This window comes from Pagrus major, chromosome 4 (genome assembly GCF_040436345.1).
Source record: "Pagrus major chromosome 4, Pma_NU_1.0".
Lineage (NCBI taxonomy): Eukaryota > Metazoa > Chordata > Actinopteri > Spariformes > Sparidae > Pagrus > Pagrus major.
Genome location: NC_133218.1, coordinates 1858882 through 1875815, shown reverse-complemented (window position 1 = coordinate 1875815; position 16934 = coordinate 1858882). Strand labels below are relative to the sequence as shown.

At 38.5% G+C, this 16934-nt stretch overlaps 2 protein-coding genes across 2 annotated transcripts in view; both read right to left on the bottom strand.

Moving 5' to 3' along the window:
• The window catches only part of tpcn2 (two pore segment channel 2), a 58499-nt gene extending 45689 nt beyond the window's left edge, over positions 1 to 12810 (bottom strand). Inside the window, exons 1-6 of the mRNA XM_073464165.1 lie at positions 12524 to 12810; positions 7469 to 7524; positions 5778 to 5854; positions 3992 to 4169; positions 3714 to 3830; positions 220 to 326 (exon numbers count right to left, since the gene is read on the bottom strand). Of these exons, the coding sequence (XP_073320266.1) occupies positions 220 to 326; positions 3714 to 3830; positions 3992 to 4169; positions 5778 to 5854; positions 7469 to 7524; positions 12524 to 12674 (686 nt within the window). The 5' untranslated portion in view covers positions 12675 to 12810. The remainder of the gene's footprint in view (positions 1 to 219; positions 327 to 3713; positions 3831 to 3991; positions 4170 to 5777; positions 5855 to 7468; positions 7525 to 12523) is intronic.
• Positions 12811 to 15816: 3006 nt separating this feature from the next.
• Positions 15817 to 16934, bottom strand: part of LOC140994930 (glutamine-dependent NAD(+) synthetase-like) — a 46176-nt gene continuing 45058 nt past the window's right edge. Inside the window, exon 21 of the mRNA XM_073464774.1 lies at positions 15817 to 16917. Coding sequence (XP_073320875.1) covers positions 16882 to 16917 — 36 coding nt within the window. The 3' untranslated portion in view covers positions 15817 to 16881. The remainder of the gene's footprint in view (positions 16918 to 16934) is intronic.

Here is a 16934-nt window from a genome sequence, read left to right as displayed (position 1 = left end):
TATCTGTGGTAACTTGCCTAACACTGTTAGTGAGCCAGTTTGCTTTATGATTTTATGAGTCATATATACCAGTGCTATTATTAGCCTACATTTTAGTATATGCCATGATCCTGTAATTGTTACTTGTGACCACAGTGTTCAAAAATCTGAATTACCTGGTGTATGTTTCATAAATCAACAGATCTTTGATAGTCCTGCCAGTGTAAAGGGGTCAGATACCTGGCGATCTCTGGCAGAGTCCTCTTAATGCACTTCAGAGTCTTTTTCATCAGGGAAGAGTTTTGCAGGAGGAAGAACGGCCGAAGCAGTCGTCGTATTCTCAGTTTCTATTTAACAAAAAAAAGATAAGATCACTTTTTTGAATTTAAGGGGCCTTGTGACAAGTCATGTATGAGGTCACATCCTTGGGAGATGAAACTTGGCAAGTTGAACCTGGGAGTGCAAACTTACAAGAACAGTAAATGCTATTTCCATAATTTGCAACTGGGATGATGGTGATGACCATATAACAGAACTGTGAATAATCTCAACAAAAGGTTTGCTTATTTCCATTCGTCAGAGCAGAATAAAAATATGTTGTTGCAAACTTTCAAGTCAACGTTATATTAATAATTAACAAATAACCGGCATTGCTAACAGTAATATACAGTATACTGCTGAAATACTGGATTTAGAACAGGCTCCAAATCTTTAGTTACCCTTCAAAAGGCTCAGGGTTAAAGATAGATCAAACCCCTGGTTCAGCTCAGAACTATCAATGATGCTCAAGGCAAGGGACAAAGCCTGGGCTTTAGCAAGGCATACTGGTGAGGATGCCCACTTGTTAACTTTTAGACAACTCAGAAATAAATGCATATCTTCACTAAGAAAAACAAAGGCCAACTATCACATAGAATTAATCTCCAGCTCCTGTGCAAACCCATCCAAATTTTAGAAAGCAGTGAATGTGAATAAAAACAAATCTTCTATGTCTATACCTTCTAGTATAACATTTAATAATTGCCAAATAAATAAACCATCAGATATTTGTGATGCTTTTAACAAATATTTTGCTGCTGCTGGAAATCAATTTGACACGGTATATTCAGGTTCTACTTTTAACAGTCAGCTGCTGCCTCATGAGCCCTCCTTAAACCACACCTCTGTGTTTACACTGCAGAATTTCACTTCCTCTATTGTTAAGGAGGCACTTCAAGGCGTCAATATATGGAAAGCAACTGGGGAGGATAAACTAGATCCATGTTTTTTAAAGCTCTGTGCTCCATTTATTTCTGATTTAAATTACTTATCTTTTTAATTTATCCATTTCTTCTGGGGTTATCCCTAAGATCTGGAAAACTGCACATGTTGTCCCACTGCATAAAGGTGGTGATAAAGCTGATACTAACAACTATCGACCAATTTGTCTTGCTAAAGTCCTGGAATCATTAGTCAATAATCAGCTCAAATCATTCCTCTCAATTATCCTGTTTGGAGTCCTCACCAGTCTGGTTTCAGAGCTAAGCATAGTACTGTTACTGCTATCACCTCAGTTACTAATGATATTATATCTGCTGTTGATGAAGGGACATACTGTGCTGCCCTCTTTGTGGATCTAACAGAAGCTTTTGATACAGTTGACCATGCTTTGCTCATACAGAGGTTAAGTGATGTTGGTTTTCATTGTAATTCCTGTAATTGGTTCAAGGACTATCTGTCTCATAGGCAACAATGTGTGACTGTAGGAAATGATCACTCCCTGTTTTTACCATTGTGTTAAGGGGTTCCGCAAGGCTCAGTACTGGGTCCTGTCTTATTCACAATTTATATTAACAATATTACATCCTCTATAACAAATTGTACGCCCATCTTTATGCTGATGATACAGTCCTGTACTGCTGTGCTAAAACTGCACATAAAGCCATTATAGTTCTCCAGCAAGCTTTTGAAAAATTGCAAGATTCTCTTTTTAACCTCAAATTAGTCCTCAATGCAAATAAAACCAAATTTATGATATTCTCAAGAGCCAGAGATATCGCAGACATTGGTCTGCATGTTACCACTCTAACAGGACTCAGTATTGAAAGGGTTTCTGAATACAAATATTTGGGTATCTGGTTGGATCAGAAACTCACATTTAAATTTTATATTAACACACTAGTTAGCAAGCTAAGACAAAAATGGGTTATTTATACAGAAACAGAACTACTTTCCCCATGTTTTGTCAGAAACTGCTTTCAGTTTCAGTGCTCCATACACTTTTACAACGTACATTCAAACTTGATACAGATATACCTATAGGTCAGTTTAAGACTTTGATTTCAAACTACTCAGCATTTGAATGTAACTGTTGTCCTGTATGATTGTCTGCCATTTATCTTTTATGCACCTGTGTTTTATTTGTGTTGTGTCATGTTTGTTTGCTTGCAGTTTCTTATCATTTTCAAGCACTTTCTCCGTTTTATTTGTATTCTGTCATATTTCTTCTTATCTGTTATCATTACTATGTACCCATTTTGTTTATTCGCTCTGTGATTATGTTCATTGTTTCTGTTTTTTATCACATTTTTGCACCTTTCCTGTTTTTTATTTGTGCTCTCGACATCATTGAAAATGTGGGCTTGCCCTCAATGATTTTTTGAGATATAAATAAAGGTTGAATGAATGAACGAATGAATGAATGAATAAAACAATAATATATTTGAAATCCAAATTCCTAATTTCCTTATTTAATTAATACATTCATTTGAACAAATAGTAACAGTTGTAGGTGAAAATTTGTAAGAGTTGTGACCCTGGCTCAAATTCTTCTCTGTTTTTGCTGGTTGATGTGAAATGCACGCTGGGATGGATGTAGGAAGTAGGATTGCTGACATAAAAAGCAATAATGATAAATGATAAAAAGTTTAAACTTACAGAAGGTTTCCCCATTCATATTAAGATATAGGGTATATGTGTCATACTTGTGATGGTAATTGTGATGCTTATTTTGTTCTTTATTAGTTATTTCTTATATGTATTGGTCCATTATTAGATTTCTTGTGATGTGGGCTTGCAGCTGGTCAGGACTTTCTTATCACGTAAAGACTCTACTGAGGTTGTCAAGAGAAAGTTTTTCATGTGTCCCACTGAATAACCTCATAACCTGTTCATGGGTAACACCTCTCCCTATTCCTTGCCTTGCAGTTCGCATACATTAGTTTAGTGCTGTTACCTGTGCAACAATGAATGCTGCCCAGCATTTATTGCGACATCATTGTATAGACTAGTTTCCATCAGCACCCAACTCTGACTAACTTCCAGGATCCCTGGTTACTGGTCTACCCCAAATTCACAAGGACAGAGCAGGAAAAACTTTTAGTCATTTGGACTTTCCTTGGCTAACACACAGACCCAGACCCAGACCCAGACCCAGACCCACACACACACACACACACACACACACACAGACACCCACCCACCCACACACACACACACACACACACACCCACACACACACACACACACACACACACACACACCCACCCACACACACACACACACACACGTAAATGCAGGTTTAGAGTGGCCTACAGTCTGTTTCATGTTGTATTGTCCTATTGACTTCTGTGCTGTTACAGCTACCTGTATATTGTTTATCTCAAGTTAAAGAAGTACCAAATACTGGTATTTGATGGTGCACTACACTCTTAAGCATGACACGCTTAAAGAAGCATGACAGAGGACAGCCTCACCTCATCACACACCATGCTGACAGACAACACCCAGTCGATGATGGAGAATGAAATGACTACTGTGTAGCCAACCAGCCATTTGCTCTTTCTGAATTCCTCCCAGCCAATCAAGTAGCTCTGAGGACAAAACAGAGTGTGGCAGTGGTTCAATCGGACAAATAAGTAGAAAATAACTAAAGAAGCAGCAAGATCAAATGGAATTCACATGGCAAAACCATGTTAATCAGACAGCTGCCAGTGTCCTGTGAACAAATATTTTTCACCCTGGCTGTGCTTACCTTGACAGCAAGATCAAGAGAGAAGATAATAAGGCAGACCATTTCAATGCTCTCAGTTAAACCACAGGGAGGTTCCCAGGGTGGAGAGCGAAGCCGGGGGTCCGAGGAGATGGACAGGGAGGACGGGCGCTCAACAAATGCCAGCAACAACACCATTGCAATGGTTAGGCCCAAGCCCCTGGGTCAGGGAGAGATGGGTGAGTGGATGGACAAGTGGATGTAAGCATGGTAGAAATTAGACAAGAGAATATACCAAAGATTATTTTTTTTAACTCAGTGTGTTGATGAGACTTTCCATACGGTGCTGTCTAAAGTTAAATCTTGCTAAAAAAAAACTGATGACGAGTTAAATTTACTCTGTATCCTTTATCACCACTTACAATCCTCAAGTCCACATTGATAAAGGAATAGTTCGACATTTTGGTAAATACCTTTTGTTTGCTTCTTAAAAAGAGTCAGATAAAAAGACTTGATACCACTGTCATGTCTTTATGCAAAAAATATTAAGCTAGAGAGGGCAGGAGACATTTAGCTTAGCATAAAGACTGAATATAGGGGGAAACAGCTTTATAACTAATTCATGTAACAACCCCAATTCCCATTTTAGGATACTATGAATATAAGTTGAAAAGGATTTGCAAATCATCAAATTCAGTTTTTATTTACATTTTACACAGTGCCCCAACATTTTTGGAATCAGGGTCATAATATTGTTGTCAATGCAAGGCTCCAAGGCAACCTGCAGAGACACCAGGGACATCAGGAAGTCACTGCTATAATATGTAGAATTGTCTGTCGTGAAAAGTGTATTCAGTCAGTGTTGGTATGTAGGAAGCCAGTTAGGCTCCCCTAACACTGAAATTTAATGCTACACTTCTAGTAAACACAACTGTTGTAATCTGATCCAGTTGCAGATTTTTCAATCAAGTCTGTCATGAGTATTTTGTATTCCTTGAACAAATTGTTTTCTCCCAATAGCTTTATCTATTTTTGACCAACAGTGCCTACTTCCAGTACTGCAGTAGGAGGATAGAAATTAAGTTGCCACATGACAGCTTGTATGCACATTTTCATGATCTCGAAATTTAGAACCTTGTTAAAAACCAGTAAACTTGAATTACTAAGTTTCTGTCACTCATGATTTAGTGAAATCAAATCAAGGCTGTGTTCCTCAATGTATCAAACTTATTGCTAAGAATTCAGTGAAAGCAATGGCAGATTAAAAAACAGTCCAGCCTCAGAGTAGGATTGAGAGTTAATTATAAAGCTTTCTACACTGACTTTCAGCAGGAGACTGTTTTCTCCTCAGAGAGTGAAATGTTGCTGCTTCTAAGACACTTTCAGCCACATAGTAGAAATTAGAATAATTAATTGTAGTTATCCTGACAGTTGCTTTTTAAGAAATTTGACAGTGGGAAATCTGAAATACAGTAAATAAATGGCACTAATTTTTCAAATCAAACAGGTAAATAATAATACATTTAGGTCATATAAGCAAATGATGTTGCTCACACAAAGTCAAAGTGGATAACAGTGTTTACCTGACGTCAAATGTTTAATATGAAGATGCCCATCATCACTGTTGCTGTTGTTTAAAAATGCACTACAGAATTATTTCCTGGCTGTATACCTGTTTCTGTATACAGTATATATAAATAACTGTATATATGTTCTATGTTCGTGTAGTATGAAGGAACTACAAACTTTAATTTCATTATGCAACCCTGTGTTGGATAATGACAGATAAATAACCTTGTTGTTACCTTGTTAGAAGGTGTGAACTTACCACTGGCATATCCTGGAGTAGTACCATCGATACATGCGGAGCGAGCTGGCATCGACCCGGTGGTTGATGGACCGGTACTATGAGCAAACAAACAAACTTTAGTAATATGGGACTTTTTAAGACAAAAAAGAAAAGAAAAACCAAGGACAGCGCTCACATTAAATGATTTAATTTAATTTTAATGTTGCAAGACGCCCTTCTTCAGCATGTGTTCTGGCAAATTCACAATCAGTCTATACAGGTGTGTTAATTATAGGTTACCATGATCAGCACAACAGATACATCCCAATAGGAGAAGCACTGGACAGCACAGTGTCTCATACATCACACATCATCACAACAAAACAGTTAATTGTTTTAGCATAAGACATGCAAATTAAATCTCCTCCTTCATTCCACTTGGAATCATGGTATCCAGAAAGAGTATCCAATACGCTTCCCTTTGGAGAAGGATCCTTTCCCTGTTACCACGGTTTGGGTTTTTAGGTTAGTTATTGTAATTTTGTTATTATTGTTTAATAATGTATTTTGTAAGGTTCATCCTCTTGTGTCATGTTGTGTTACTTTCCATCTTGTTTTCCCTCCTTATGATTGTCCTTATTAGTTTCACCTGTCCCTGATTATCCTCCTATGTATTTGTTCCCACTGTTTTCTCTGCTCACCAGTGTTCAATCAGTTATTTCTCCCTGTGTATTTAAGTCCTTGTCTTCTCCTCTCTCTTTGTTAGTTTGTCTGTTCTGTTTCCTCTTGTAAGCCGTGTCTCCTCATGTTCCTGCCAGTGTTCCCCATGCTTCTTTGGTGTGTGTATTGCTTTTGGGTCCTCCTTTTTTGATATCCGTGACAGAACCAGTACAAACTGCCCAAACATGGACCCAAGCAGGCACAATTTAAGAGGAATCTTTGGACTTTATTGAGAATCTAATGTACATAACAGACATTTGGAGGAAGGTCTTTTGCGAGTGTCACAAAAAGGCTGCTCTGTCACTAAAACATTAAAAACTGTCCTCAAAGCCCTAGCTGAGGAACTCGGTACCAGCACATCTCACGAATTTCCTCAAGCTTCCAAAGCTGACATGAGCTTGGAATTGCTGTAGAGCTAAAAACTGAGTCAACAACCTGCTGTGACCGTAAGAATGTAACTAATAGCACAAAGCCTAAAGTCTTACAATGACCCTGACAAACAAAACAGTATTTAACGCGGATTGGTCATGTCATTGACAGAAGTGTTAGTACATCCCTCTTGCCAGAGTCAAGAGTTCTTTTAGCCTGGACATTGTAACATCCATTAGTCTTTCTGCTCTTCTGTTTTGTAGGTCTAATCATAAAAGAACAGGTAGCCAGTGATGAATCTGGTGAGATCTATGTTTAATTTTCATAAAAGCCCTAGCTGTAGACTTCCTTACTTCATGACTTTTAGCAAATCTTTTGGCTGAAGGAAGGGTCTGTCTTTTGCAATTTTCCTTAGTTGGAAAAAGCAGTACTGAAGCAAAGCAAAGTAATGTCTTTCATACTATAATCATAAACATCTCACAATAACTTAAATTCATGGAGGATGAGCATTAAGGACATTAAAACAGGTCCCTGAGCTTCAATCCTAAAATATTATATTGTATTTTGTTAATACCTTTGACTGGTCATTTAAATTCTCTTATTACAAAACAAAAATAAGTTTGGCAAGTCATTGTACTGACCTGTATGGCGTCCTCGATGAAAACAACAGCTTGTTGGATGTAGAGGTCCTCATGGTCTGTGGAAAGTGAGATAAGTGAGAGCAGTAGGACAATCTGAACAGTTTGTCTCAGAAGCGGAATGAACAAAGATCTTTACATATCCCAGTGTTCCGACCGCTATGATCTTCAATCTCCTGAAACACCATATGTACCTTAACCCAGTGAAGAACTGTACAACCAACAAAATATACAGAGTATATCCTCTGACTAAAATAAACATCAGAAACTATCTCTGAGAAGTTGTTGTCTGAAGAACTGGTCGGATTGGGAGCTGAGACGAAAGTTCCTTATTACTTGAGGCAAAATTGGGAAAGACAGGAGAAATAAGGCTGTGGTAAAGGTGTGGCTTGTTTGTCTAACTGTAGTTTATCTCTACTAAAACATAAAAACTGGGGCTCCCATTAGCTCAGTTGGTAGAGCGGGCCTTCCATGTGAAGAGGCTTTGCCCTCGCTGCAGCGGCCTGGGGTTCGACTCCAGCCTGGGCCCTTTGCTGCATGTCACCCCCCTCTCTGTCACCCGGTTTCCTGTCATCTCTCTGAAGCTGTCCTATAAATAAAGCCATACAAAGGCCAAAAAAACTGCCCACTCACACAACTTAAAATGCACCAATCGAGTTGTAGCTTAAGAGGGAGACAGGCTGTGGCTGGGGTGATATAGATAATGCTCTGTAGATGGTACCAATGATGTTCTGGGCAGTTTTAATCACCTTCTATAGAGCCTTTCCTGTCCTGGGCAGTGCAAAACCATGCCAGTTTATGATGTTTCCAGTCAGGATGCTTTCTATATCTCTTCTGTAGTCAACAAGAACAATGTGCAAAACTACTGCTTATGCCAGTTGGTTAGTGAACAAGAAAGTGGAACAGTCCACAACAGCCCATGCAGGCAATGGAGAGGGATATAACAATAGTTACAACAAAAATAACTACAACAACCACACCATGATGTAAAGACAGCAGACTTTTTAGGCACAGGGATGATGGTGGCTGTCTTCAAGCAGGTGAGAACAGTCTCTTGTATTGTGTTAAAAATGTCCGTAATAGCATCAACTAGCTGACTGGCACATGTTCTTAGTACACTGCCTGGGATGTTATCAGGCCGGCAGCTTTACATATATTCACTTTCAGCAGGGTTTTTCCCACATCCGCTGTTGGTACTGACAGTGGCTGGTCTTCTGGAGGCGGAATAGACTTCACAGCTGAGTCTTTGTTGAGGAGATTAAAGCAAACAATACAACTTGAAAACTGGTCAAAAACACTGTCTATTCACTTTGACTGCATCTGAGCATCAACCATCACATGAAGTAAACACAGAGTTGTGTGTTCTGTTCAGGCCGGAACACAATCCGCCAATTAAGGGAATCCGGTAATTATTTCATCCATTGTTTTCCTGTGATGGAACATGAGCCAAAGGTAAGCTGGGTCATGGAATAGCCTCAGGGCCAAGCTGTGTCAGTTTAACTCAGATGTGGTGATATTTGGTCTGGCTGGTTCCAAATATCTGGTACCTTTTCTGAAGCTGATGAGGGTACTTCTGTCATAAGTAATGCAATTTTCAGTAATAAAAGCAAAGAAATAACAGATTATAACAAAAACAAGAAGTAGTGAAATTTGAAGGAGCAACTGTCTGCCCCATCTCCGTGCTGCTGTCTATTACCCCTTTTTCAATCAAAAAGATTGGATTCTTGGCTTTGATACATATGTTAATAAAGAGAATATCTTTGGGTTTGGAAAATACAGAAAACACAGCCCACCCCAACACCCCCACCCACCCCCACCCCCAACTGTAGCTTTTCCACCCAGCAGTTACATAGACACAAATATGATGACTCACACACACACACACACACACTTTTGGCACTGCTGACCCAATGCGTCACAGCAGGATGTGTCATAGTGGCTGTGGTGATGAGTGCTTCTGACAGGGCAACACTTAAAACGGCTGCAACACCACTGAATCACACACAGCCAGCACACACCACAATGTGAGCTGCACATCTCACACCTGTTGCTGCAGCAGGAATGAAACACACAGAAATTGTGTGCTTTTACTTACCAACACCATTGACATTAATAATCCATAAGATAATACTAATAATATATCATATAATTTATAGTAAATATGAATTAAATCCAACATACTGCAAAGCTTTGCAAGAACTACTTGAAGACCAAAGAAGACAAAGGAGTCCGGACTGTCATGGACTTTCTCCACAGTCACCTGACCTCAACCCCACTCAACATTCATGGGGGAACTTGAAGATTGAGAAAGCCAAGCACTCGGTGACATCACAAGAAGCTTTGTGGAACACTGAAAATCATGCTGTGATATGAGTAAGCAGGTTTTACACAAACTTGTGGAGTCAATGCCAGCTCGACTGCATGCTGTCATTAAAGCAAAAGAGGGACAAAACAAATAAAAAATCTGACATTCGAGGACACGAGATTCAAGATTCTTTTCACTAGAACTGTGAAGGCTATATTATTATTTCATCATTTCATATCATTGTAAAGTTGTATTACAATTTAAACAAATGCAACATAACACAAGTACTTTGAAGAGTAGTCCCAGACTTCAGGTTACATCACAAGTAGCACCACTTTTACACCTGAATTAGCGTGTATATGCACGTAAACCTGCTAAAAATAGGTGATTGACTCTATTTACATTGCCAGGAGGCAAGGTTGCCTGTCTGTTTTTCCTTGTGTGTCACATTCATTTTCCTCATCAAAATGACAGGGACTACATCCAGAAGACATAAAAGTTGTTTTAATAATATTCTGAATGACGCACAGTTTTGTGCAGTACTGATCAGTCAGCTGACTAGGCTCAGACAACACGGAAGCCACAATATATAAATTGTTGAATAAAGTAAGTAGTGTAAATATCCTTATATAAAATGTTTAAGTTGTATCAAAAAAAATAGCTGCCCATCACCAGCCTGTCATCATATTGAAGTTACCAGGTGTGCACTTTATCACAGCATTGAACAAAACCCTGGTGACTCAGTGATCTGTTGGTGTCAAGACTGCAGGGTCAAAATATACATAGGATGGCCTTATAACTGTTTGGCGTGTTTTTTTCATTTTTGATGGAGCTATGCTAGTTTCCCTCTCTGCCTCATTCCCTTGTGCTAGGCTAGGCTAAGCTCATCACTGATCTCAGACATGAAAATGATATTTGACTCTGTGTCAGAAAGCAAAACGGGGATTCCAAAAAAGTTCCTTCCACTGTCAGCTTAATAAGGCCAAGCAATTAAGATCAATCATCCTAATGAAACTACTATTTTTGTTTTTCTTGAACTAAAGTTATCTTAATGTACTGATTCGTGATATATGATTTGTGTGGAAGTCTGAAACATCCTTTCCGTGCACACATCAAACACTCGCCTCCCTTCCTCTTGATGACCACCTGATTGTACTATGAGCATACAGAGCCATCCCTTTCCAAGTCTTCTATGGATACTTAAAACCTGGGGTTGCATTCGAATTTAAACTGCAGCATGAAAAAGACAATGAAATCTTTCATCCACAATACCCTGAGTCAAAGGACACATCACTGCTGCTTTTATTTGATTAGCTTTAAACAGCATAATCAAGGGGATCACTCATTTCACTTTTAGAAGAGTTTGCCATCTTGTGCATCGAAGTAAGTAGAATTAAACTGATCAAAGTTATAGGAAATCAATATTGATTAAAATAATACATATAGCATGTATCTACCTTTCTTACCACCTTTTGCTTTTTCACTAGACACCCCTGCATCACATCAACAGGAAGTCTGTCTTCTTGCTGGCTGATATTTATGAAGGATAAAATTAGTTTTATCCCCCTTCAACTGATTGTTTCGATCCTGCTACTAAATCAGATGCACTGATTGGACAAAGAATATGCATCACAATAAAGGAGGCCAAATCACTTTCAACCTTACAGTCGCTCATACAATCACTCACCTTTCCCATTAAAGTGGTATGTTCATATCTTACCTATCAGAGGTTATACACTATATACTACAAATTAAATCATTAGTTGATTGACAGAAAATGAAGAACAATTGGAACAATGTTGACAATTGATTATAGGACTGCAACTAACGATTATTTTGCCTATCGATAAATCTGTTGATGAATGATCGCTTTTCCTCCTGAGCCATGGCTGCCCATTGGGATATGAGTAACAGTTTTAGTGGGAATGGTGATTTTATTTTTTGCATTACACTTCCATGGAAAAAAATGTTAAAGTGATGTTTGCTGGGGCCTGTACCCGACAAGCATGACATCTTACATCTGGAGAATATTCATAGGCTGGGGCATCCCCTCAAGCACCACAGTGCCACAGTGCTATCAAAAAATTGCAGCTCCTATGATTTGGATATAGCACTTAATAAGAGGTGAGACAATAAGAGATGGGCACAAATACATGAAAATGTATCTTGTTACAAATTACAAATACTTTCTTATCAAATATATCAACATAAAATACAAAATACTGGTATACTACTGGTTAGCATATTTAATTGAAATGCAAGTTATTTATCTCTACAAAATGATATTATCACATATTATTTTGTCGATCTGTAAATGAAGATCTCTCTTCTCACTAACATTTATTCCCCAAAACTACATACTGCTCCTTTAATAACTGGTTAATTACTCCTTTTTTTAATCCTAACCCTAGTATCATTTAGTCTTGTAATATGCTTACATGATGCATTCTCCAATATGAATCTGTTTCATTTGTGTAGTTGAAGGTAACAGGACACAATGCCAGGTGGTGCTGAAGGTGTCAGTAAGGGCCTATGGGTGGGTTTAACCTGTCATGCTAAGTCGAGTAAACTTCTGAATATAGGCCTCCTTGTAATGGAGGACAGTACTGATATTTTTATTTAAGGATCTTAATATTCCTCCTCCACAGATCGAGGAGCGACAGCCACCTGTCCTGACAAGTTTCTCTCATGATACAGGCCAATATACTGTCACATGTTACTACAACACAGTGTCATAATCCAGCTCCACTCACCTGAGCCTCCCTCGACGCTGCACGACTCCCGGGCGACTGAGTACGACATCCGTCTGCTGCCCGGGCCCCCTCCGAGCTCCGTGCCCGACCCAGAGCCATAATCCCCGGAGGCTCCGTTCACACTGCCGGTCAGCAGACTGTCCGTCTCCATACAGGAAATCTACAACTCGTTCAGTAGGTCTACCCGCCCTTCAGCTGTCAACGTGAAAGTAAATCTGGAGGGAGACGGCGAGAAATCAGCCGCAGCGAGGCTGAAAGTCCGTCCGGACAGTCGACGACACGATCCGAAGTTGTTAAATAACACGGGAAGCCTGAAGCAGAAGGCAGGGGAACATGTTTCTAGGAAGTGTGTGTCTGCTCTGCTCCTCCCTCCCTGTACTCAGGTCTCACTTTACACTGACTTTGACAGCTCAAACTCCACCTACATCACAAAACGCTGCAGCGGAGCGACTGCACTTCTGAAAGTGACACATGTGACAGGAGCAGTGAGAAACTTTCAAATATTCCGCTGAGCAAAGGGGGCTGATGCAGCAGCAAGCAGTAAGAAGACATCTCTGAGAGAAATAAAGTGCCTGACAGAAACACCAAGTTTAACCCTGTAAGACCCAGATATGGAAAAAAATGAGCAACATTTTTTTTGACCTCTCAGATATTGTTTTAGGAGGTCTCTGATGTAGAAATTAAAGAGTTTTCAAATTTTGCATTTTAGTAAGTTTTTAGGGAAATGTTGCAATTTTGCAACGCTGGGAATAGTTGGGAGCAGAATTTCTGTGTTTGTAGGCTACTCACTTTGTCTGAACAGATATACAGAACATTTAAGTAGCCATTGTCTGAGTTTCCAGAGTTTGTCCTTCTTTTCCATCTCTGACACAGTCAAGCTGTTTGTAAAGTGTAATGAAGTCAACAGAGATTGGAATCTGTTGCGGGACATCACATCAGAAACAGGGGTGTACCGTGTGTCTGTCTCCCAATACATACGGACTCCAGCCATTTGCATTAGGCCCATCTTCAGGTATATGCCAAGCATCTTCCCAATTTCCTTATTATTGGTGTTGGTGTTTTTTTGCAAGCTGTACTCATTTGTGTTTCTTGTCAGAGCCTCAATCATGTCTTCTGTCACAAACTTTTGGAATAGACAGGGTGGTAGACCATGTGTCGAGGGTAGAGATCTAAGTATTTCCATTAGTATGTCCATAAGTATTACCATTTCAATACAAATGCTAATCAAAATTCCACTACATTCAAACAATACTGTCTGGCTGGCCTATTATGCTCTCTACTTATCATACTAAAAGGAACACATGCATCCCCCCAGAGCACTTAACAGGTTCACATTCAAGACCATTTACACCTGTCCCTGAACAATGCAACAGGCATCCCCCCAACAAATCCAGAACATTCAGAACCTGTTTTTCTATCTCCTAATGCTACAAACTGCTACTTGGGCAACACTGAGAAAAATAGCTCAGGATCATTTAGAAGTTAAAAAACAAACAAGAAACTACAAATATACAGGGAGTTTCAAATACTGCTATAGGTGATGGAGTTTCAAATACCCCATACAATTTATTCATGTGTTTAATTATGGTCTAAGCTAAACTAAGTAAAAATTTAACAGAAAAACACATTTAGAGCTTAGTTACAATGAATCAGCTAACACTTTAAATTTCTACTACATTTTTTTCAATTTGTGACCATGTGAGAAGTGCAGTGTCCTTATGTAATGTGTAAGGAGCACAGGCTATTTTGACTACCACTCTGATCCAACGTTGCAGAATTGCAACATAGACATAAGAAGCTCTAAATCAAATTTGATGAATGTTTTCCAAAATAACTAAATATGTACATGTTCTAGACATTGTAATAAACACAAAAAAAATATTTAAGGAATTTTACTTACTTTAATCCTGACAAATCCAGTCTTGCAAAAAAAGGAGATGAGCTCAGCGGGAAGTTTGCAGGTAGAGTGAGTTCATGGCCAGATGACCGAACCTATAAACACTTATTCTATCCAATAGCATTGTGAGGACAAACAATAGGACCCATTAACTATGTAAATGTGGTCTTGAGAAAAAAAAAAACATTTGCAGGCATTTTTTTAGAATTGTTAAAAGTGATGTGGTAAATTTGCAACAGTGGGTCTTACAGGGTTAAAGTGAGCCAATAAAGGCATGCGAGCAGAGCTGCTTCAAGGGCCTTCAACAAGTGGAGAGAGAAGGAACAGGAATGACAGTTAAAGCTGCTGCTCGGCTGTCAGAAAGGTTTGGAATGATGCAATATTAAAATAATCACGGTAAGTCACGAAAAGGAAATATTGACTCAAAATTGGCCTTTAAAGTCATAATTATCATATATATGTCAGAATAATGCTATAGTCAACTAAATCAGACTGTTCAGGTCAAATGATGAGATCATGTCAAACCTCAGCTCATAAGTCATAATGTTAAGCAAACTTTTTCACTTATGTCATCCTGAATTTGACTTCAAAAGGCAGAGTTACATCTAATGATTATGTATTACCAATTAATCTGCCCATGATTGTTTTAAATCTATTCATTATTTAGTTTATAAATCATCAGATAATTGTGATAAGTGGCCAGCACACATTTCCACACTTCTTCAATATTGATTTTATCTGACAAACACTCAAAAGCCCCCAAAATATCCCATTGTCAGTTATATAAAACATTGAGAGGCAACAAATCCTCACATTTAAAGGGCTAAACCAAGGGTATGTTTAGACTCTTTAGACCTCAAATAATGAATGAACAATTTATCACTTGAAAGGTAATTACACATTTTCTTATTAATCACCCAAATGAACAATTGATGAACCCTCTTGGCTCTATTAAAAAGTAATAATTCTGATTTTGCTGCCTTTTTATTATATTTACTATCTCAAATATTAAAAAAAGTCAAATTGTTGACATAATTTAAATTGAAAGGAAATAGGCATACTTTTGACTTAAGAGGAGGATGTACAATAACAGTGCTAAGACGGATGGGTATGTTAAATACTATATGTAACATGTAACTCTACGAGCTGACAGCTAATTCTTCCATAACATACTTTTTCGCCATGTTTGATGCGGTTGCATCTGAAAGCTTTCTCCAATGCATCCTCCACCCTGAACAACGTATTTTGTAATTTAACTTGTAGTGTGTTGCTTTTATGTTCACATGTAAAGTGTCTTTGAGTCTCATGAAAAGCGCTATACAAATAAAATGTATTATTATTATTATTATTATTATTATTACTTCCGACATGTAGAAACAGCACATTAAACACAATGTAATGTCTGCTGGAATCACTTTATTTACAGCAAATCTTCTACGTCTCACAAGCCTTCCCATACAGAGTGTCTCTCCAACTAATAACATCAACTTCAGATACAAATCTGTGTAATCCAATAACCTCAGTGTTCCTGTCCCTGGACTTAAAGCTCTTTCACAGTCTTTATCTAATCTGTCATATTTGAAATAAGTGAGCACAATTAATACTTACTGAAAAATCTTGCAGGAATAAAACATCCACCTAACATTATAACCAGTGACTGAGTGAGAAGTCATATGAGTTTCCAGCCCTGCCTCAGCATCTTAGAAATAGTTTCCCTTCAGAATTGAGTCATCATTGCGGTGAAGAAGGGCAACATCCATGGCAGACTCTAAATTAAGGGCAAAAAAGTCAACGGCCACTGTTACGCCTTTGCTTTCACATACTTTGTTGATTTGATAAAGATACAATTTTATTCATCAAATTGGAGCTTTTTTAAGCCATACTAGTGACATGGCTCTAAGGATGGCATTGGTCCACCACTTTGGACCAGACTGAAATATTTCATTGACTATTCAATGGATTGTCATGTAATTCTGTTCAAACGTGTATTGTCCCCGGAGGATGAATCCTAAAGATTTTGTTGATTCCCTGACTCTTCTTCTGATGCCTTCATCAGGTATACATTTGTCCAATATTTCAATTTGTGACCAAAACCTGCAAAACTAATGACATTCAGTGCTAATAGGTTAATATTAGCATGTCGTATACTAAACTAACTAGATGAACATGAACATTTTCATTGTTATCATGTCAACATGTTATCTGTGCTCTCTCTTAGTCTCTTAGACTCTTAGTCTTATTTGGGATATAGGCTTGCTGTAAAAAAAAAAAAAGGTATGGCAGGCAGGCAGGCAAGTGTCACATATATAAGGGTTGAGGTAGAAGATAGACCTGCTTGGCCCTGTGTTTGCAAGCACAGTAAAAGTATTTTGCATTACAGAAAGTTTGCAGAATCACTGAAGAATCTTTGATCTGTTTAAATTCTGAGGGGTTTTCACTAGACACTGAAGACCTCTGGTTCTTATGGCTTTGGGGTGTTTGCTTCCATATGGGACACCTGTGGGAAAGGAAATG